Source organism: Cricetulus griseus, chromosome 6 (genome assembly GCF_003668045.3).
Source record: "Cricetulus griseus strain 17A/GY chromosome 6, alternate assembly CriGri-PICRH-1.0, whole genome shotgun sequence".
In the NCBI taxonomy this organism is placed as follows: domain Eukaryota; kingdom Metazoa; phylum Chordata; class Mammalia; order Rodentia; family Cricetidae; genus Cricetulus; species Cricetulus griseus.
The window spans coordinates 103,337,680-103,360,670 of NC_048599.1; the positions used below are offsets into that span (position 1 = coordinate 103,337,680).

At 42.8% G+C, this 22,991-nt stretch overlaps 1 protein-coding gene across 2 annotated transcripts in view; it reads right to left on the reverse strand.

The window, feature by feature from the left end:
- Positions 1–22,991, reverse strand: part of Itga6 (integrin subunit alpha 6) — a 65,722-nt gene that overhangs the window by 20,877 nt on the left and 21,854 nt on the right. For both annotated transcript variants that reach the window (XM_027420194.2, XM_027420195.2), the window contains exons 2-11: positions 16,775–16,899; positions 15,046–15,125; positions 13,722–13,977; positions 10,728–10,859; positions 7,645–7,855; positions 6,828–7,021; positions 6,607–6,695; positions 5,321–5,439; positions 468–566; positions 164–225 (exon numbers count right to left, since the gene is read on the reverse strand). In XM_027420194.2, coding sequence (XP_027275995.1) covers positions 164–225; positions 468–566; positions 5,321–5,439; positions 6,607–6,695; positions 6,828–7,021; positions 7,645–7,855; positions 10,728–10,859; positions 13,722–13,977; positions 15,046–15,125; positions 16,775–16,899 — 1,367 coding nt within the window. The remainder of the gene's footprint in view (positions 1–163; positions 226–467; positions 567–5,320; positions 5,440–6,606; positions 6,696–6,827; positions 7,022–7,644; positions 7,856–10,727; positions 10,860–13,721; positions 13,978–15,045; positions 15,126–16,774; positions 16,900–22,991) is intronic.

Genomic DNA, 22,991 nt, shown 5'->3' on the forward strand with positions numbered 1-22,991 from the left:
CTGTGCCCTCCTATTAAAGGGAGACCACGGATAAACCTCATCCTCTAGACAAGAGTTTATGAACTCACTTTGGCCACTGCAGTTTTGTCTTCCTGTGATTTAAGCAAAACTTTCAACTGACAGAGAGAAAAAAAAAATTTTTTTAAATGTACTAGGCACTTACATATTGGAGGATTATAATCAGAGGGTTTCGCAGTATATTCAAAACAGGCTTTAACCTTGAGGCTGCATAAAATCAAACACATATTTCTTAAAAAGATGCACTGTAGCAGTGGAAAATTCCCACCCTATCCCCCAACCCTCCAATGTCCCCGCTGCCCGCTGATGAGTAAACAATATGTTCACTCAACAGAATCTCATCCCTTTGTCCAACACACCCTTAGCCTTCCCTGCAGCCCAGCATCAGGTCAATGAGGCCATCACAAAGCAGAACTGAGGTTGCCCCCAGAAACACAAAATGAACTCACCATATTCCGCTAGGTGACCCGCACAGGGATTTCTGACGGAGGTCAATTCTGCTAGGGGTCACTGTGATGGTTTTCAGAATGTTAATCACTGGCCGGGACCTGAAGACAAAAGGAGTGAAGAACCTAAGCCTTTTGTTGTCTTGAACATCTGGGTCATTCCCATAAGAGGTAGTATTTGCAGTAGCCCAAAGCAGCTTTAAAAACACAGGCAAATGAATGTGTGTAACAGGTACAACTTCTTCTTTCGGGAACAAAACAAGCAACTAATGGATATAAACTTATGCTACTTAAAATACACAAAACTTAAAATTTTACTATATTTAAAAACCAATAGACTTGCTGAGCAGTGGTGGGACACACTTTTAATCCCAACAATCAGGAGGTAGAGGTAGACAGATCTCTGTGAGTTTGAGGCCAGTCTGGTTTACAGAGCTCCAAGACAGCCAGGGCTATACAGAGAAACCCTGTTTGGGGTGGGGGTGGGGCGAGGGAGATACACTTAATGCATGCAATGCATGCGATGTCATCAAGAAAATACTCTCTCCATTATAAAAAAATACTCACACCCAAGTAATCTTGTATGTTCTTTTCAGACATGCTATCTGTTTGTTTCTGTTACAAATATCATCTACTGGCAAACATAAAAATAAAGTAGCATTTTATGTTAACTGTTCTCTGTGGAGGTATGTCTCATTCCTTCACATTTAGGGGGCTCCTCCTATCACACACATATGATTTATTACCCTTCATCTGTAGTCATGATGAACTGTAACAATGTAATAGCCTCTATATACTCAGTCATCACCAGCAGCCATGGTAACAACACCATACAGAAATCTATGTTTACACTGGAGTTCACTTATAGATAAATCCCCAGAAGCAGAGCCTCAGAGTCTAAGAACACACAGTGTTCTTAGCATTCTGTGTGTTCAAAGCATTGTGTTCAGGAAGCAGAGGCAGGAGGGTTGCTGTAAACTCAAGACTAGTCTGGCCTAGATACGGAGTTGCAGGCCAGCTGGGGTCATACAGCAAGAACCTGCCTCAATACACAGACAAATACACTTTATTTTATTTAAATTTTTGAAAACTGATGTGTGTGTATACACAAAACAGCTAGGCATGATGGCACATGTTTGTAATTCCAGCACTTTAGAAGCTGAAGGAATAGGACTGTAATATCAAGGACTTCCTGGGATTTCCTGTAAGTTCAAGGCCAGCCAGTATTCAATAGGATGAGGCAGGAAAACTGCAACCTTAAGACTTGCTTCAGATCAAGTTCAAGCAGTTATTGAGACCCTGTCTCAGCTGCTTGCCTAGTATGCATAAGCCCCAGGATTCAATCGAAAATACCCCCTCCTCCACACACAGTTTTTAACTGCACATGTTACGGGGTACCTTGTGATTTTCTATACATCTACACATTGTATAATGTTCAAAATCAGAGTAAATATATCTATTTAAACACAAATAATTTTTTTTTCTGGTAGCAACATTCAAAATCCTTCAAGCTTTTTTAAATATACAATACATCATGATGTTCTAATCACCCACCGTACTGTGCAGCTGCTCCTGACTGTAACTTAGTACTGATCCTCCTCTCCCTCAAAGCCCCCCACCCCCAATGGTAACCACCCCAATTACCTTATGATGGAAAGTTTGCTACAGGGAATGAATGCAGACATTGTAGCCTTTACAGATGTTCAATCACGTTAATGTCGACACACTGAGGAGTTGGTGGTGTTTTGTAGAAAACTTTCTGACTGTGTTACCTAGGGGGGTCACCGTGCCTCCCAGAAACTCACTGTGGTGGCTTCTCAGAAGGCAATGGGACTCGAGACTGATGTTATGCAGTCACAGCATGAACCAGCACTTAATGGGACACCAGTCCTGTGAGCTCTGTCACATGTTCAATTATTTGGTAAACTTAACTCAGTTTCTTCCTTTGGCCTCATCAATAGCTCATCTCAGGCACACTCTCCTCTGCTTATTTTGCTATCTCCCTGTAACTAACTTCGGTATAAGATAGCTCTCACAGATCTTGCTATTGCACCAGAAAATGCTTTTTCTTTCACTATATCAAAGCATCTCTTTGAAAGTGTCCTGGGAGCCAGGTGATCAACTCTACTCAAAGGTATCCAGGAGGCTCAGGGCAGAGCTGTTTGAGGGAAGAAGTTCAAGACCAGCCTGGACGGCATATGAGAGCACATCTCACAACAATGAAGGTCTCCTGTGATGGGTTTCCACTCCAGGGGGCTTTGGAGGATGACTGTATGTTAGATGCAGAGGTTGCCTCTACACCTGCCACTCTCCTGAAGGTCCAGGGAAATAACAGGACCAAGTCCACACAGCACACAGTTTCACTGTACCTTATTGACCATTTTAAGAAGTAAAGATGACTCTACAGCCAAATAGTTTAAAAGGCAAAAAAAAACCAACATAAGACAAAAAAAAAAAAACAGGTATGGTGGCACACTGCTATAATCTGAGTACCGTGGAAGAAGTCTCAGGAGGGTTTTGAGTTTCAGGCCAGGCTGGGTTACAGAGCAAGGCCCTGCCTCAGAAATAAAACAAATAAAAAACAAACAACAAAAAACCCAAACCTGATCAACAAATAGTTCATTTCCTTCCTTCCTTCCTTCCTTCCTTCCTTCCTTCCTTCCTTCCTTCCTTCCTTTTCTTGAGACAGGGCTCTCTATATAGGCCTGACTATTCTAGAACTCACTATGTGGACCAGGCCGCCCTCAAACTCACAAAGATCTGCCAGCTTCTGCTTCCTGAGCACTGTGATTAAAAATTTGCATCACTACACCCGGCTTTCAAATGGTTTGTTTTCAAAGAAATGTAAACTAAATCAAAAGTAAGATCACTTATCTTGCAAAAATTAGATTCATCATATTTAATACTTTAGTCTGTGAGAAAATAACCTCTCAATGAATACAAAGTAACACAACTTTTCTGAAAATATAAGCATTTATGTAAATGTTTGCTAGCCTGTATCCCACGAACTTTCATTTTTCTTTTAAAAACATCATACAGAGGGACATATACAATGTTCCATATCACATTGTTTTTAATAAAAATCAGACACTATCCACATCTTCCATCAATTTTAAGAATTAATTCAGCATGTTTTTAGCAGGTTACCATTAAGTCACACTGTGGCACAAATGTAGATGTCAGAGGACCACGTGTAGGGAGGGGTTGATTCTCTTCTACCCAGGTATGGACCTCAAGTTACTAGGCTTTGTGTCAAATGCCTTGACCCACTGAGCCAGCTTGCTGGCCTAATTTAAAAAAAAAAAAAAAAAAAAAAAAAAAAAAAAAACTACAAGTGGTTATGAGCCACCATGTGGTTGCTGGGAATTGAACTCAAGACCTCTGGAAAAGCAGCCAGAGCTTTTAACTGCTGAACCTTCTCTCTAGCCCTGCTGGCCTAATTTTTATATATTATTTTAAAAACTTGTAACCCTAGTTAGCCTGGAATTTATCATGTAAATCAGGCTGGCCCCAACCTCCCAAGTCCCGGGGTTACAGGCATGAGCCACCATGCCTGGCTAGACGTGAAATTTTTACAAACCAGATTAAGGAACAGCGACGCCTGTGGTCTTTTAATTGATCCTAAATCAATGCTGCCCAAACCCATTAAACTGTTTTGAGAGAGATCGGAATATTTGGGCATTATTTAGGAACTTGATCTTCTACAAATGAATTAATCTTGTCAGTAAAAGCAACAACAACAAACCCCCAAGAATCTTACTTAAAAACCAAACCTTCTAAAATGGTGACTGCCAGGAGTGCTGGAAACACAGGGAAAGGAGGCTCCAAGCCCCTGCCTCAGCCTCTTCAGCCTTGGGGGTGGGGGTGTCACTCCATGAACCTGAATCAAGTCTTCAGATGCACACAGTAATGTCACTTTCAGAGACCACTGTAAGGAGCTGGCTATGGGACCACACCAGAGGACACGAGACAGTAACGTACTGTCGGGAAATGACCCATACAAGGGTGGTTACCATTGCCTGTTGTACCATGGGTTAGAGGAGGGAGGCACTTCAAACTATCAATGACAATATAGCAGCTGGTTAGACAAAACCCAAGCCCATTTATCCACAGCTAAGTAGTACTCGGTGGCAGGCACAAGCCTCCTAATACCACACAGGGACCAGAGCATCAAGTATTTATGGATGAGCACTGGATGCAGATAGAAGATAAGAAACATGAAAATCCACCTTTTGGAGTTAAAAAATGGATGGCAAAAAACCAACTGAAACAAAGGGGGAATATGGTAAATAACAAGACACTTTTCTTCTCTACGTGTTTTGCTTTTTCGTCAAAAGGAAGGTTGCTTTTAAAACCTGCTTTGCTTCTTCTCATGTGTATGTGTGTGGTGTGCTCATGTGTAGGTGTTCCTGAATGTGGAGGACCAGGGGTGACTCTGAATGACTCCAGAGAGTCCTTGTCTCTCTTCCATCTTATTCGCCAAGGCAGGGTCTTTCGGAGATGCCCACTGGTAGTCTCTGTCACTAGCTAGCTGGCTTCAGGATCCTTCCTGGGTGGGGATTACAGGAGGATCACCACACCTGGCCAGTACTGTCAGCCAAGTGCTGTGAAGCCCTCCCCAATCCTCTCACAAAAGGCTTGAGAGATACACGTAGGAAGCAGAACCTTCCATTAATTCTGACACATTTTCACTCCAAATTAGTTCAACATTAGCAAGATTTTACACCATTTTTTTAATCTTATAACCCTTCAAAAGAAAAATCTTCAAATTCAAAAAGCCTTTGTCTCAAAAAGTCAAAACATTAGTGTAAGATCATTTTGGAGCTTGCTTAACTGAAGTCAAAGATAACACACACCTGAAAATAGTTACTGAGTCTGAGAGGGAACCAACAGCAACGTCAGGGTAGGAATTCTTATCCAGGTCCATATTCCCAGCGATCGAATATCCAAAGTAAGGCGATGTGCCCTCAAGAACCTGAAATACACAGGGCATTAGAATGAATACTGGGCCACTAAATGAGCTGGCTAGCTATACTTTGAAAAAGACACAGAAGGGCTAGGGGAGAAGCTCAATAGTACAGCACTTCCCCAGCATGGGCAAGATGGGGAGTGGGACCCCTGGAACCACGAGCAGAGGAAATGAAAACAAAGACAAAGTTGATCTTGAGCCAAAGTTTTCAGTTCTCTTATAAAAATTATATTACATTATAAACGTAGTTACCTGTTACTTCATACAGTTCATAAAAGTCATGTGATTCACACAGTATTCCAAAAGATAAAGTCTATTTTGTTTGTTATATATCAGTGTAGCTTAAAACCAAATCTAACTGCCCCGCCAAAAGTCTTATTTTCAAAACCTGTTAAAACCTTTGGTGTCTCAATTCTCCAGGTAATTATGATCTTCTACTTTGTTTGCCCAGTTTCGACTCTAGTAAGCACACCCCTAAGGAACCAGAGCACAGGCCCCTACCCCTCACCCCACCCTCTCCCAGCTCAGAACAGTCTTCACTCTGGATAACACTGATTTCCCAACTTAGCTAAGACATTTAATAGTTAAAATAAGCCTGTCATTGCATCTGTGTGAGTGTGTCAAAGCCACCTCCCCATGGTACTCTGCAATTCACACTGGGCTTAAAAGATGGCTCATTGGTTTAGAGCATGGACTGCTCTCCCAGTGGATCCCAGTACCATTCCCAGCACCCATGTCAACCGCTCATAACCACCAGTAACTCTAGTTCCAGGGCATCTGATGCCTTTAGCTTCCTGAGGCATATTGGGTCACTTGTGCATGTGCACACACAATTTATACACACACATAATTAAAAGTAAATTTTTTTTTTAATTCATACTATTGTATGAGGCTAAAGAGATGACTCAGTGGTTAAGAGCACTGGCTACTCTTCTGGAGGAACCAGGTTCAATTCCCACACCCACAATGTAACTTCCATTCCAGAGGATCTCACACCTTCACACAGACATACATGCAAACAAAACACCAATGCACAAAAAATACAATAGCTAAATTATTAAAAATTCATACTAATGTATACGTGGGACTGAAATATGGGCGAAAATTGAGTTAAACCTATATAGTATACTACTAGCAAAACGCTGACACTGTTGAAGAGAGGGATCTGGTTACCTGTGTTGGTTTGGTATTTATGCCAGCTGGGGATCCATGATAGATAAAAACCTTCCCCAGATCATCGTAGGGAGCTCCAACAGCAATATCTGTTGATACCACATTTAAAAAACATTATCATTTAAAAAGTACTTCAATGTCTCAAAGATGCCATGAACGCTCATTAGCTACTCAATCAACCAGTCTATGATGGTAACCATGCCACAATCTATTTTAGCTACCTGGATAGCCGTCTTGATTAATATCTCCAATATTTTTCACAGAAATTCCAAACATAGAATCTTTGGTCCCATTAAGACGAATTGGCTTCACGTTATTCCATCTGCCTTGCTGGTTAATGTAGACATACACTGCACCCCCAACTTCACCATCCCTGTCAAAATACTGCGGGGCTCCAATAACTATGTCTTGCCACCTAAAAACATAATGAAAGGAAGATCTGGGAATGACTGCCTAAAATGCCAACAGGCTCCAGGAAATTACAACCAGTGTAGGCTCCAAGATCATACAAACACAACAACTTATATCTTACCAACTTATATACTTAAGATCCGCAACAAGCCAAGGAAAACAGTGACGCTAGCAATTCAAAGGCAGTTTCTCAAGTCAGAGCCACAGTACAGGAGGTCTGCAAGGATCTGCTTTTCCATTACTATTTCCAGCTGGCACTGAGAACTACCGAGTCCTGTACATACTGACGTGGTCACCACTTCCTACTTTCTGTAAGACATTCTGGATACTCCAACAGCCCCAGCCCCCGAGAAACCACAGAGCAGTCATGTAGCTAATGCCATTTTCTGAGTGATTTTTTTTTTTTCCAAATGTAAATTCTCAAGAAACTATGATCCCCAAACACAAGTGAAAACGTAACATTTAAAAGGTACTCCTGTGCCACTGGGAGTATAAGGAATGTCAGCTGTCATCAATGATGACAGGATGGTAAACTTTTGAGTCAACTAACCTATAATTCTTCTCTAGACCTACAGAAACCAATCAGCAGCAACCTTAGCCACATATGATAACCAAAGACATGCTTACCCATCTGCGTTGAGGTCCACCACCGCCACATCATAGCCAAATGAAGAAGCCAGGCCTTCTCCATCAAATATATACTCGGGGAGAAGATGTGCAGACTTCATGTCTCTTTTTAGTAAGACTACAGCCCCACTGTGATTGGCTCTTGGAGCACCAGATACAAAAGTGATGTCATCTTTAGAAACAATACCCTTCCCTGAGTCCAGTGAAAAGCCTAGAAAAACAAAACACAGTCTCTCACGTCAGTCCTGTACTTCGGCGAGGGACTCCCACCCAGCTCTCCTCCTGGCCATCTGATCTACTTTCACATTTACTACAGGAGTCACGGTGCTAAAGGACTGACAGAAGGACAAAGTGCCACAGATATTTGACTGCTTTCTATGGATATTAAGACTTCTAAAGAACAATTCTATGCTGTTTAGTATTTGGAGAGTTTGAACTGTGAAGTGTTCAAACTATGACAAAGAAAGAGTGAGCTAGATACCGAAGTCACCTGGGAATTCTGTGTCATATGCTCATTATTGAGTGTATGTTACAGGGTTCTGTACTGACCAGCAGTTTACACGAACAGAACCTGTATGTCATGTCAGTCTAGCTGGTAGTCAGGTAAGAACAAATGTTAATACTACTAACATACCCTAGGTAGCTTCTCATTGCTTTGAACCAATTCAGTTCTCAGACACAAACATGCAAAAAACAAACAAACAAAAAAACCAAAGAAAATGCATGGGTTTGTTTGTTATTTGAGAACCTCACATCAACAATAGCGGTGAGTCAACTGCCATTTGGCTCAGTTACATATGTTCAAAGGGTAGGCAACATTGGAATGTCCAGTTATCATGAATGAAGTAGCCCTTCCGGTTACAAACACTGAGATTTTCTAGAAAAACAAATAGAAGTATCCATTGCCCAAGCTCTTCAAAATTAACCTAGTCTCTCTCTATAAACGTGCCAGAGGCAGAGTAACGTAAAGCTCACCCTTTTTATTGGGTTTTATTTATAAAAAGTATCACCGCTACTGTTGCAGTTCTCAAATTGTGAGGTGAATTGAAAATATGATGAGCCCCAAGTTTAGAGCAAGGAGATATAATTGAACCCAGTGCTGAAAACCATCTGGCAGCTGAGCTCGACCATGGCATGCTTTTTGTATGTGTTTCATTGGAAATGAAATAGAAAATAGGAAGATTTATGCTCTGTATGGATCAAAAAAAATTTTAAATGACCATGACCAAGGCAATTTATTTGTCATCTCAGAGGTCACAAACCTAGGTAGCTATTCATCCTCACATCAGGGGATGTGTCAGGCTGCTCCCTGGGAGGCCGTGTTTTATAAACAAACTGATCGGGATCTGTATAGGAAATGCTGGTCAAAAACAGCAGGCCTGTACACATGCACGGGACAGGAGAGATCGGAGAAAAACGATTATGTGTGGTAAGAAGCAGGGCTGCGCTCCTTGCTAGCTTCCACAGCAGATCGGTCTAGACCCACACCCACTCATCTTTTTAAATGAGACCTTCACTGCACACATATGACTTCTTTCTCAGACATCTACTTTTGAGGAAACCCATTCTCAAAGAGGTAACGGTGTTGGAGGAAACAAACAAACAAACAAAACCCTTCCCCATCTAGCCATGTTCTACCAGAAGCTGTGTTTATAAACCCCAGGGGCATCTGAAAGACCAAACCATCGGTTTGTTAGCCAGGACAATTAATATGAAGTATATCCCATCATAAAATAATCCCTAAATAGCATATATGGAAAACAGAGGTTGCTGGTTAACACATCCCAGGAAAATACTAGTTTGTTGCTATTTTCCTTGTCCAGAGATCCTTTCTTGTCCTGCAAGGCTACTAACATGCACTCAGCCACTGTCCAGACCCATCATTTCCTGAGTATTCTCTCTCGGTTGGGGAATTATTAATGGTGTGACCTTGACTAGAAAATTAGTTCCTTCAGTAAACATAAGGAGGGGTGACAATCTTTAACAGTACTGTAGATAAGTAACACACTGAACATGGTACCTGACTCATACACAACAGGTGTTTAATAAGTAGCTGCTATAAATGCCCTCTTCTATACTATCTTTTTGAGTTTGTACAGGAGGTGGGAATTGTATATGAACTGTAAAAGGCTTCTTTTTTTAATACACAATACTCGTCATGTGTATTTGCACAATTAGAGCAACTTTCATGTATGCTTACTCCAGCATACTGTTTAGAATTATTTACTTATCCATATCTGCTTTTTTCCTTTTTATTTAACCTTCCATTGTTCCAGTAATCTCTCTCTAGTACATGTCTGTTTTGCCCCCACATTATTTTTTAAAAATAGGTTACTATGTAGGTTTAGAAGATTTTTTACATTTTTCCAAGAAATGTACAGTAATTATTCTTTATGTCAACTCACACCAAGAATTAAAGCTTTTTAAAAGCCTTTGTGCAATTACCATAATGTGCAGGAATAATTTAGGACACCATTAGTAATGCAAACAAGCCTCTGGAGTTAAGGAACCGGCACTTAGACACAATCTGGGTGTCCTCCACATTGCCTTAGCAGTCCTGGTTGGCCTCATCTGGGGAGCCCTGTGCCACCCACTGGGCCCTCTGACATGGAGCCCCAATGCAGTCGCAGGGCCAGGCCTTAGAGAGTGGCAATCACCAAGGAAGGACCTGGAAGTCTGACCTGCCACTTGAAAGTAACTTTGCAAGTGGAGCTCTTAAGTGTATGTCTAAAAGAGGCTCTGAAGGGAGAGGAAGGACCACTTAGCCTACCCTGAACACCCAGGCATTTCCTCATGGCTTCGTGAAGGGCCTGCTGCAGGCTATACAGGCTGCCATCAGCTCAGGTGGCATAGCTCCCTTCCAAAAGGGATGACTTCCGGGTGATAGCAGGTTCTCCCTGACTTTGCGGAAGCTCAGGCCAGAGGGATCAGTGAGCAGGCAATCTGCTTTCACCAGGGTAGAGCTAAAGCATGCCCTGAGGGCCCTGGCTCCCACCAGGCCTGTTCTCAGCCTGTGGGCCCTCAGAGGGAGAGAGTCAGGCAGTGTCTGAGAGAGGAGGTATGGTACCTCTGCTTGTTCCTACCTAGATAACTGTTAGCAGGAACAGGCACGAGACTTTCATCATGGTCAGTCTCTCCGCCAACTTCATAGGGCCCATCTTCAAAGATGTTCATGTCAAAAAAAGTGTTATTCTTTTGCTCTACACGAACAATCCCTAAAGGAATGAAATGGAAAACAACAACAACAACAAAAAATAAAGATGAAACAAAATAAAATAGATGGTTCCTAATAAACATCCCTCGTGTTAACAAGGAGAATAGAAGACTGGAAGAGAGAGATGAAAGGGGTGATGCTAGAATTGTTCAATATGGTCATGCAAGTTTTTATGTGAAAGAAATTTGCTCTAGGAATCTTGAAAATGACCCATGCATTTTAATAAACTATAACACCAAGAAGCTAGATGGAAAATGGAATGTTTGCTTAGCCAACAAAAATCTACCAAAACCTAAATTTGAATGACATGAACTTGAAATAAATGACTATTTTGTTTTCTTTAGTCCTGTATCAAGTTTCCTTTTCTGTAAAGTAAAATTAATATATCCATCTGCACTTCAATCTGCTTTAACCAAAATTTCTTCTTTTGAAAATTCTATAATTCTTAAAAATATTTCAGTATATTAAATCCCAAATCACAAAATGACCTTCTTTTTTAAGTTTTTTACTTATTTATTATGTATAGAGTCTTCTGCCCACATGTCAGCAGAGGGTACCAGATCTCATTCAAGGTGGTTGTGAGCCACCATGTGGTTGTCGGGAATTGAACTTAGGACCTCTGGAAGAACAGTCAGTGCTCTTAACCACTGAGCCATCTCTCCAGCCCACAAAATGGCCTTTTAAAAGTAACATTTCCATGGGTAGCAGTTGTGCACTCCTTTAATCCCAGAGCTTACAAGGCAGAGGCAGGTCGATCTCTGTGAGTTTGAGGCCAGATTGGTCTACATAACAAGTTCCAGGACAATCAGGGCTACACAGAGAAAACCTGTATTGAAAAAAACAAAAAAAGCAAACAACACCAAACCCATGACATTTAAAGTCAGTGTTGCAAAGTCAGAAGATATATTTTCCAAGAATTAAAATGGAGCTAACTGATGGGTGGTTTTATTGTTCTGTTTTACAATATAATGCCATCCACTCTTGCCAAAATAAAACTATTTCTAAATACAAAATGTTCTTTCTTTCTTTTTTTTTTTTTTTTTTTTGTTTTTTTGTTTTTTTGAGACAGGGTTTCTCTGTGTAGCTTTTGGAGCCTATCCTGGCACTCACTCTGGAGACCAGGCTGGCATCGAACTCACAGAAATCTGCCTGCCTCTGCCTCCAGAGTGCTGGGATTAAAGGGGTGCGCCACCAACGCCCGGCTTCAAAATGTTCTTTCAATGAGTTCAAAAAGCCTGATGTTTGGTTATATGAAAGACTCTGCCACAGACAGAGTGGAGACAAGGGAAATAACTTCCTAATGTCATAAGGAATGATATAGAGGATTCTCAAGAACCATTTTTAATAACAGTTGAGTGTGTGAGTGTGTGTGTGTTATGCTTGCTCACACAACTGCAGGTGCCAGTAGAGTCCAGAAGAGGGCACTGGATCCCCCACAGGTGGAGTTATAGACAGTTGTGAGCTGCCAATTACTGAGAACTAAACTTCGAATTCTCTGCAAGACTGGTACGTGCTCTTAAGCACTGGGCCATCCTCAGCTCCCACCCAACCCCCATGCCCATGCTTTATCCTGAGACAGACTCTTCATAAAGTGTCAGGGCTAACCTTGAATTTTTGGTTTTCATGCCTCAACCTTCCATGTAGTAATCTTTTCCTGGCTTATAGAAATATGGTTTAATTTCTCAAAATGTTTTATTGCCAAACCACCATAGATTCTCTTCACCACGGATTAGAGCTAGATTCCCTTATGATATAGCAGCTTGTCATATACCTCATTAATTTTTCAGAGAAACTTTTTTTTTTTTTTTTTTTTTTTTTTTTTTTGAGACAGGGTTTCTCTGTATTGCTTTGGTGGTTGTCCTGAAACTCACTCTGTAGACCAGGCTGACCCTGAACTCACAGAGATCCACCTGCCTCTGCCTCCCAAGCACTGGGATTAAAGGTGTGCATCACCAATGCCGGGAAAAGATTTATTTATTTGTTTGTTTGTTTGTTTATGTGTACAGTGTTCTGCTTGCATGTATGCTTGGGTGCCAGAAGAGGGCACCAGATCTCATTACGGATGGTTGTGAGCCACCATGTGGTTTCTGGGAATTGAACTCAGGACCTTTGGAAGAGTAGGCAGTGCTCTTAACCGTTGAGCCACCTCTCCAGCCATCAGAGAGACTTAATATGTATTGAAGGAATTGACCGGACTCATCTGACCACAAACATGAGTCATTTTCCTTGTTCCTTCACAGTGTCTCCTTTTCTTACAATAATATTGCCAACTAACCTTACCTCAAACTGCCTTGAATTTTTTGACTAACCCCCCCACAACCAATCTACCAGTCATCTGTTCTTTTAGCTTATTTGTTATTCATAGAACATGACCTTCTGAGATACTATACAATGGAATGCCCATGTTAACACAGCTCTTTGTATGTACCATTTACTCCAACTCAGTGTTCATATCACTGAACAGTTCTTCAAGTAGCAAATGTAAGACAGCAAAAAGCCCTACTAATTATTATATTAGAGAAAACTTAACCCTAAAACATTTGCATTACTGTTAAAATTCACAGTAGAGTTTAATATCCCAGCCATTTTCTTCTTCTTTTTCTTCTTTTTTTTCCTCCTCCTCCTCCTCTTTTGGTTTTTTGAGACAGGGTTTCTCTGGTTGGCTCCAGCTATTCTGAAACTCGCAGAGATCCTCCTGCCTCTGTCTCCCAAGTGCTGGGATTAAAGTCGTGTGCCACCACCGCCTGGCCCTACCCACTTTTATAAACACCTTACAGCCTGTTAAAAATGTACTGAACCATGGGGCATATTATAGGAATTTTACTGATATTTTCATGTGTTTCTGTAAATACAGATGCCATACCTTTCCAGTTGTAAGTGCCCGGGGCTCCAAACACAATGTAATGGAAATCTTTAGTGAAAGTAGCTGCTACCCCTTGCTGACAGGAGCCAAATTTTTCATGGCCTCTCAAGCGGCCATCACAGAAACTCCAGTCTCCTCCATCCATGTCATCTTCAATCTTGAGATTCTGACTCAGGACGTAACACCTCCCGAAGATGTCTCTCGACTCCTGCTTTGTGTTAACATGCTGTCTCTTTTCGTATCGATGCGCACATGTCTGTAAACAGTAAAACCTTGCTATTAAAACTTTGTAGAACTGGGGCACTTAGCAATAATAAGGAGGTTGGCTCTAAACAGGATGAACAAACGTGCCCTCATCCTGGGAGAGAATCCCAAAGCAAACCAGCAAATTCCTCACCAAGAAGCCATCTACAAGACAAAGGACCAGGGACTTCTGCCTTAGTCTCAAAGAACAAAGCCCCATGCCAAATATTAAAATGCCAGTTTGTATCCACAGGCAACTCACCTGTAAATTCACCCCGTCATATAAACAAAGGCAATACCACCTCACTACACTGTCTTGATGTAACAACTGGCTTTTAGTGGCTGTAAATAACTCTGTTGGAGACAGAAGCATGGACACATGCTCTTAGGAGACAAAGCCAACAGCGAGAACAAAGACACTTTTCTTTCCATCAGTACCATCATCTCCTTACAGAGAGCCCCATCTTACACTCTGCTCTCAGACTATTTCCTATCACTAGAAGGCAGAAGGAATGACCCTGTCAAGAGAGAATAATCTTCGTTTTCTACAGGGTCTTCATGCTACCTTCCATGTAACCCAGTCTAGTGTCTAAAGACAGTACCTCCAAGTCCATTTCACACACTGTGGCCCTGGTGTTAAGAATCGGTGGTTCACCAAGATTTTCAGTTTTCTCAAGTTTCTGTTTAAACTTTGTGATAGCAACTAGACTGTGAGACATGCCCCCCCCAAAAAAAATCACCATATTCCAACCAGAAGTGCTTCCAGGCCAGGCTACCTAACAAGCCGCATCCTATCTGAAGAGGTTAGGGGTAAAAGTAAAATTGATGTTACTGTTCACGATCAAATCCCATGGTTTGCAATAATTTTGTCAAAAAAAAAAAAAAAAAGAAGTTGCCAGGACAGAAAACTGTCTACTTGGCTTTGCTCTTTTTGTCCTAATTCTGGGCATCGGGACCTACGTTAGAGCAGGGTGTCTGCTGCTTAAAAGTAAACCAACCGAGGCAGGAGTTCTGTCTGTTGTCCACTGCTGTGAGCCCATAACCAGCCAATACTGAGGAGGTGGACTTTTCCTGCACTTACCACCACTTTGCCTCCTGGACCTTGACTCTGGACGGTGACTCCCATCCACTGATCTTCCTTACTTTCTGACATGGGGTCAGCTGCAGGAAGTAACACGGGTTACGCAGACAGTTAGCACATCCAAGTGACTGAAAGGAAGACTATCCAAACCAACACAGTAACAACAACAACAACAACAAAACAATAAGAAGTCATGTTCAAATGCCTGGACTCCAAGTCTAGCTACTCAGGAATTCAGTTAATCCCAAACAATTTCTTATCTTAAGGAAAGGGAGAAAGAGTTGAGTGAATCTTTCATAAAAATTCTGTAATAAGACCTTTGAAAATGGTGTGAGGGGGAGCCACCCAACAGCTGACTTTGATGCGGCAATGTGAAAAGCAGCATCTAAACTAACAGAGCGGGCACTTCTCTGCTCACCCCCCTGTTCTGGATGTAGCAGTGCATACTACTCTCTTCTGGGCTGGAAAGAGGGAGAAGGGGAGTGAGAACGTACAGAATGATCACCATGTACTCATTTCAATACCAGGTTTAAATCTACTCTATGACCCCACATTTCTGCCTTTCTAAACAAGAATCAAAACGTTAGGGAGAATGTCTAGATACTAAGATTACTACTGACATTTTGCCTTTTCTCTCTTTACATATCTGTGTACTTTTAAGTCTTCCACATTTAACATGTAATATTTCCTAGTCTTAAGAGCAGCACATTCGTTACTCCTGAAGGACACAGACGAGAATGGAAGCATGAGCCTGCATGTCTACTTCGGCCAATAATCAAGTTTGGTTTCTTAGAAGCTTCTCAGAGTACTAATGGCTCTGTTCAATCTACGGGAAACCAGGTAAATTAGCCGGTGACACATCTGGACTCCATTACGGCATCTTCCAGCTACTCGGAGGCTTCTAAAATGGGATATTAAAATAAAAGGGAAATAAGCCTGTCTTTCAGAGTTAGCGGTTTTAGCTGGGTAAGAGTCTGAGGTTTAAAAGACCCTTTTGTATAACAGTGACATGTATGGGACTCAACAGCAGAGCATGTGACACTTTCAACATCCCAGGGGGGAAAATTGTCACATTACATTTAATAAGGGTATAGATTTCCAAGACTAGCTGCTCCTGAAGTTTTTCAGAAATTATTTTAACTGCACCCCATCTCATCAATTAATGTATCTCAGTCTTTAGGGAAGATTTCATTCAAGTTGGTCTGTTCTCATTTTAGAGTATTCTCATATTTAAAAGTTTTTCAGGGTCGGAGGTGCTGTTTGGTGGTAAAATCGCTTGCTTAGGATATACGGGCACTGAGTTAGAGTCCCAGACATCACAAAAACAAACAAACACATGAATAAAATAAATAATAAAGACAGACAAGTCTTTCCCCCAAATATTTTAACAGTAGGTGATGTTTTGACTGCTTAAATATACGATAGACACATTTAATTTTCTTCACTGCTATGAACTCAATTTTGCAATGGTATCAATGCACCACTAGGTGGCAACATACACACGCCATTGTAACTAAAACAGACCAGATTAAACAAAGGTAGCAAATTGGCACACTTCGGTGTGATTTAGAAAAGTATTTTCAGGGCAAATAAAACAGTCAAGACTGACAGAATTAAAAGTGGTCCTTTCTTCAAGAATAAATGCCTGTGACTCCTGTCCTTGTGGCTTGTGGCAAGGAAAGCATGGTACAGACAGGCTAGCCAAATGAACAGGGAGAGCAGAACATACCATCATTATCAAACTCAATCCGAGTGCAGGGTCCCCGGGAGGTGATGTCACAGCTGTACAGGCCCCCTGTTCTGTTTGCCCTCTGTCGGGGCAGTGCCACAGCCCGAGGCGCTCCCACAAGCAACCTGGGGACAAAACAGAAAGAATTTAGGGACTTACATGTCAAATACTTTAAACGTTTAGCCAGAATCCAAAGCAATGGGCATTATTCTCTGCCATGCAGTCCACACTAAATGTTCAGCAGCTGAGGAGTTGAGGACAACAATCTTGTTTTTGCAGCACAGGCAGATACGACTTGCAGCTGAGGCACAATTCTGTCCCTCCCAGAATCGGCAGCAGTATCTGGGTGCTATGCTGGTGTTGGAAGACACTCTTCATAGAGCAAGAGCAGAACGCAACGGAACAATTCACACCCCCAACTTTGGGTGAGAAGCAGCCATCATGTTCCATCTAGTAAGTCTACATTGGTTTCCAACACTGACCAACCTCCCCTCGCCCCCCCCCACCAGGGGGGGTATTTTTGACTACACCTAGCTTTGCAACAGTTTCTTCACATTTAGAATCCAACGCTTGCCTATGACATAACTCAACGATTCTTGCAACCTGCCTCTTCCCTTACTTGTCTTCTTCAGCTTTACCGAGGATATAACTGACAAGTAGAGACTGCCTTCATTTAAAGTGCAATACTTGATGTTTGCCTCACTGGAACCTGATACGCAGTCTCCCATAAAGGATGTGGGACGAAATGGCAGCTTCGGGTGAAATATCTTCCTCTTCCTCCCGCCCCAGATTTCCCCTGAGGAGCGGTTCCTAAACCAAAGTCATGATCATCAGTCATTTCTGTTATTTCACTCCTGGAGGGGCTGACTCACCATCTGGTTTACAACCTGTGGGGTCTGCTTGACCACATAACAAACTGTCCAAGAGACAAAGAGAAAGGGCACACACCTGACCACACAGAGAGGCAAGGCCAGAGTTTGGGGGTATGAGGGTGGAAATGGAAAAACAGCTGGGAACAGAAGCCAATGCAAACAACAGACCCTCTGAAGAGAGAACAAGCCACACTTGGCCACAAGAAGCCTGCAGAGCCGGGTTCAGAAGGAACAAAACAAACACCCTCTGACCATCTCCACTACCTGTTGACTGCTGGGATGGATCCCAGAAAAGAAGTCAATGTACTAGTGGATACTCTGCTGCAGGTGCAACCAAGGGAAGGGAATTACATCCGCCCAGGAGAATAATGGTGGCTTCCTTCCATGGGACAACTGGCTGCCCTTCCTCCTATACCCCGAGGCAGTTTGCACTGCCAGCTTCTACCTCCAAGTCTATCCTGCATCTGGAAGGGCAAAACAGCGCACACAGAGGTATAGCACTGAAGTACAGCCTTAGCAACTGTTCCCAGCTTCTCAAATTTCTCAATTAATAGAAAGTTGCAGGGGTCTGAGTAATGCTGTTCCTGCTCTTGGGAACTCCAACAAAGGCCTGAGAGATGAGAGACTAGACTATGAGGTGAACAGGTTTAGATGCTTGCCAGATGGGATGGGCCCTGTGGCTGGGGAACAGGAGAAGCAAGCAATGGGCTGAATCACACACAGGCACAAATGAAGCTAAGGAGCTCACACCCTCTAGTTTGATAGGAAATAGAGGCCGTGACAGCGGTTGGGTCTCACAGGTAGGTGCCAGCCAGGACAAAAATCACCCAGCCATGTCTCGGATCCTTCAGAATGCTTCTTAATAAACAAAACTCAACACCTGAAAAGTTTTAAACTGGGCTGAAAGAGCCAACTTATACCAATGGCATACTGAAATAAAAACTGCCCTGAATAGTGACAGATTCAAGACCCATTCCCAACAGGCTGAGGGGAGAAAGAACCCAGGCCCAACCATAGCCAGTGGGTAAAGGTAACCAACCACCAAGAGGAGGTGCTTAAGGGCATCTCAGAAGTCCCAGACTGTTTTTTCCTCCTCTCTAACCACTTCCTCTTATACACACCCAAGGAGGCTGCTAAGTGTGGCAGGCAGGCTGCTTCCTGTTTACCCCACTCCGCCTTCAGCCAGTACTCCTTCAACACACACTGCCTCCAAAATGCATAAGGAATGGCCTCCCACTTACACTCAAGTGTGGGAATGCCTGATCCATGAGTAGCTCATAAAAGGACATGGAGGTAGAGTCAACAAGACGGCAAGGGCTTTGTGGAAGGAGTGTCACCAGGAAATGACAGCAGAACGGACATGGGGGAGGCAGCACAGCATAGGCAAACTGGCTTTGCTCCCAGGGAGCAGTTCTCAACCTTCCTAATGCTGTGACCCTTTAATACAGCTCTCCATGTTGTGGTGATCCCCAAGCATAAAATTATTTTCGTTGCTACTTCATAACTGTAATTTTGCTACTGTTATGAATTGCAATGCAAATATCTAATATGCAGGATATCTGGTATGTGACCCCTATGAAAGGGTGTTCAAGCCCCCCCCCATAAATGGGGGTCTCAACCCACAGCTTGAGAATTGCTGAGCTAAAAGCCATAGGGGAGTGGAGTCTGGTGATGTGGGTGGGGTTGGAGATGGAAGGGCCTGGTGAGAAGATTGGCTCAGGGGAGAGGATCAGAGGAGGCCCATAGAGCCTCAGGACACAGCCATCTCTTGAGCCTTTCTGGGTCCCTACAGGGACAGGGACTCCAAGGTTCCCTCCAATGTGAAAAGCTGTAGCAGGGTTGGAGAGATGGGTTAATACACTGTCTATTCTTCCAAAGGAGCAGAGTTTCGAGTCCAGCACCAAGTAGAGTGCCTGAAACTCCAGCTCCAGGGGATCCAAAGCCCTTTTCTGGGCTCCATGGGCACCTACACACATGAGGTGTGGCACACACACACACACACACACACACACACACACACACACACACACTAAACAACAAACTGTGGAGGCTGCTCCAGGCACAGCAGGCCTTCAGCCATGGGATTTCTCCAGCCTTTCTCCCCTTCATCCCTGGAGGGGGACAAGCATGGGACAGAGTGGAAAGTGGACTGCACAGAAGGAAGAAAGGAACAGGGCTGTTGAGTGACAAAGACAAATCTCAGGAGAAACCACAAAATAAGAGACACTTATCTATGAAGGCTAATGCCACCTGAGATGGTGCCTACCCTGGGCTCTGCCTGCATGGGTCCCTAAGTATTCTATCCCCATTTTGGATTCATCCTGGGAGGAATGGAAGAGGAGGGTATGGGACTGCCCTCAGTGGATCCCTGGGAGGCTGCAGGAGGGAGCACTTGCCAGCAGAGGGTGCCCTCTGCATCATTCTGCATTCCAAGGCTGCATCGGACTAATCCCAGCCTTGGGACAATAGGCCCCAGAAATGTGTGAATTAAATCACCCCGATACTCAGCAACTGGCAGAGGCTTCATTCGGAAATTAGCAAAAAAAAAAAAAAAAAAAAAAAAAAAAAGGCTCTTAATCCCACTTGGTAGTCTGTTCCAATCAACCCTTCAACCCATGCCAAAATCTGGTTTTTGCACTAATCCCGGCTTCCTCTCGGTTCCTCCCAGTAAGGGCTTGGGCCCCAGGCTGCCCAGATGGCTCAATGACAGAACCAAGTGCTCTGTGGGCACCACTACGATGACCAGATCAACTCCAAGGACCAGGACTGCAGGTGTCAACGCTACTCAGATCCTCTCTTAAGCAGAAAAAGCCTGACCTACAGCAACAGCTCTGCATTCAGACAGACAGGCTAGGGATGACGGTGGGGGTGGGGAAGTGAGTCAGCCTTGTAGGGAGGGAAGTGGAGGAAATTAACACAACAGCATCCAAAAGTCTATTCCTGTATCAGGTCCAAAGAAGGAAAGACTACAAACATGGTGCAAGAGTGTAGTCTGGGCTACGAAAAGTCACTTTTCACACAACTTGCCTCAGAGCCTGTGGATAGATACTTCTACTGGGTTTTATTATTTTCCTTTGTTTTTGGGGTGGGGGGGGGCGGTAAGATTTTTGAGACAGGATTGTCCTCTAATTTAGTATCTTCTTCCCTCAGCCTCCCAGGGCTGGATTGACTTGAGCCACCATGGTCACCTTCCTCTGAATTCTAAAGTTGTACTGAAATAACTCCTTGAAGATTTGAACATATTGGAAAACATTTAAAGCCAAGACAAGGGCTAAAGAGATGGCTCAGTGGTTAATCGCACTGGCTGCTTTTCCAGAGGACCCACGTGTGGTTCCCAGTGCCCACATTGGTGGCTCACAACCATCCATAACTCCAGTTCCAGGGGATCCTACTCTCTCTTCTAACATCCAAAGATACCAGGCACACATACAGTACACATTATGCATGCAGACAAAACACTCATACACATAAAAATTAGCTAGAATTTAAAAAACATCTTAAAATAAGATGCAAAACCACAGCATCACCTTTAACAGTAAGAGATAAACTTTTTCATAGTGAAAGGCAATGTCAAAAAGTATGGCGGTATTTCAGAATAAGACATAAATCGAGGTCTTGAGAGGCCATCATGACTACATGCTAAGGGTCTGGACCCACCACCATGGTCTGGAAAAGCAATTCTAAAATCCACCAAGAAGGCCACACGGCCACTCGTATTTTCACAACTCCCCCAACAACAGCTGGTCTACTTCTGTATAACTGTTTCAATCAAATGTTCTAAACACTGGGGTTCTCTTTAAACTTTAAAGACAATGCAGCAGAGCTGCATTGTCTTTGGCAATAATTCATTTCCTTAAGGATTAAAGACAGTGCCTCTAGCTACTCAACTCTGTCTTGGGAAACGTGAACTTCTGCTTCGTTGGAACAAGGGCACCATTATTGCTTAATTGAAAACACAGCCTTCCCCATTCACTTCATCAAAGAGTCAGCAGACAGCATTACCCACGGAACTGTGTCACTGACATTTAGGCATTCTTCAAATTCGATATCGCATCTTTAGTAAAGTAATAAATAACAATGATAAGTAGTCAAAAAATAAAGAAAGAACTTGGGGTCATAACAGATTCTAAACTCACCCCAAGCTCCAAAGATTGAGCAATTCTCTTACTTTTCTTATAGATTTAACTTCTTCTTAAATACAAATTATGATGTTTCTCTCTTGATTAATCAGTTCTGAGCAATGTTAGCCCTATCATCAGGAAGGGATGCCAATAAGTCTCTGGCTACTTCTGGTTCTATTTGCTATGCTAAGTTTCACATTCTTGAGCTTCTATTTTCTTTTCAACATTTGATAAAATAGTGAGATGAGGGTACTAGCATACCAACCCTTCCCCAAACACCTCTCTTCAGTTTCCCAAGTCCTACCATCTGCCATCTTTCATATACAATCAAAGATGAGTTACCTATGTAACCACAATTCCCTCACCTCTTTTTTACATAGACAGGAAAGTTTACTAAGTGCTGAACCAAACTATAAATGGATGGAGGACCAGTACCAGAATCAGATGCCAGTTTCCTCAAAGGAAGTTGCATCTAATCCAGAGGTCAAAGAGAGTTGCTTTTCTCCTGCCCTATCAGTGTGGTGTGCTTTATGTTTAGACCAAGACTTCTGTCTTCCTTGGCATTTCTCTGTGCCTGTTTTTTTCTGACATCATTGACCTTTATTGAAGTCTTTATTTCTTAAACTCCCAATCATGCTTTGTATTAAATCAAGACCTTGTCCTTGCTCAGACTTCTCTTCCTATTTACCCGTTACTCATCTAGATGTGATCTACAGGATACTCTAGACTCTCTTCACTGTTACCCTGGGGTGATGCACTCTGACCTGGGATCTCATACTTTTCTCTTGGATTTTCTTACTGTCCTAACATTACGTGATGGACAAGGCAAGCCTACGTGTACCCACGGTCTTTATTGGCTCTCATCTCAGATGGTGTCAGGGCACAGAACTCATCTCTTGAGAACCTTGAAGGCAGTGCTGATATTCGGATCTGCATTCCTTTGAGGGTAGCTTTTTCAGCTTCCCACTTTGCCTCAGGCATCCTGGAATGTAGTAAGCTTTTATCAACACCTAAGTTCTGTGGAGCCTCACTCACACAGTGTCCCACTTACTGACTCTCAAGGCACGCCTTCTATCGTGCAGGCTTCACCCCACATGTCCCACTCTCCTACCCTCTTTCTAGACTTGTACTACTTAGGTGTTTGACATCCAGGGTAATCAACTTTTTCCCACACATTCTTCCCTGGGGTTTCCATAGCTTCCAACTTCATTTTCCAGAGTTTCT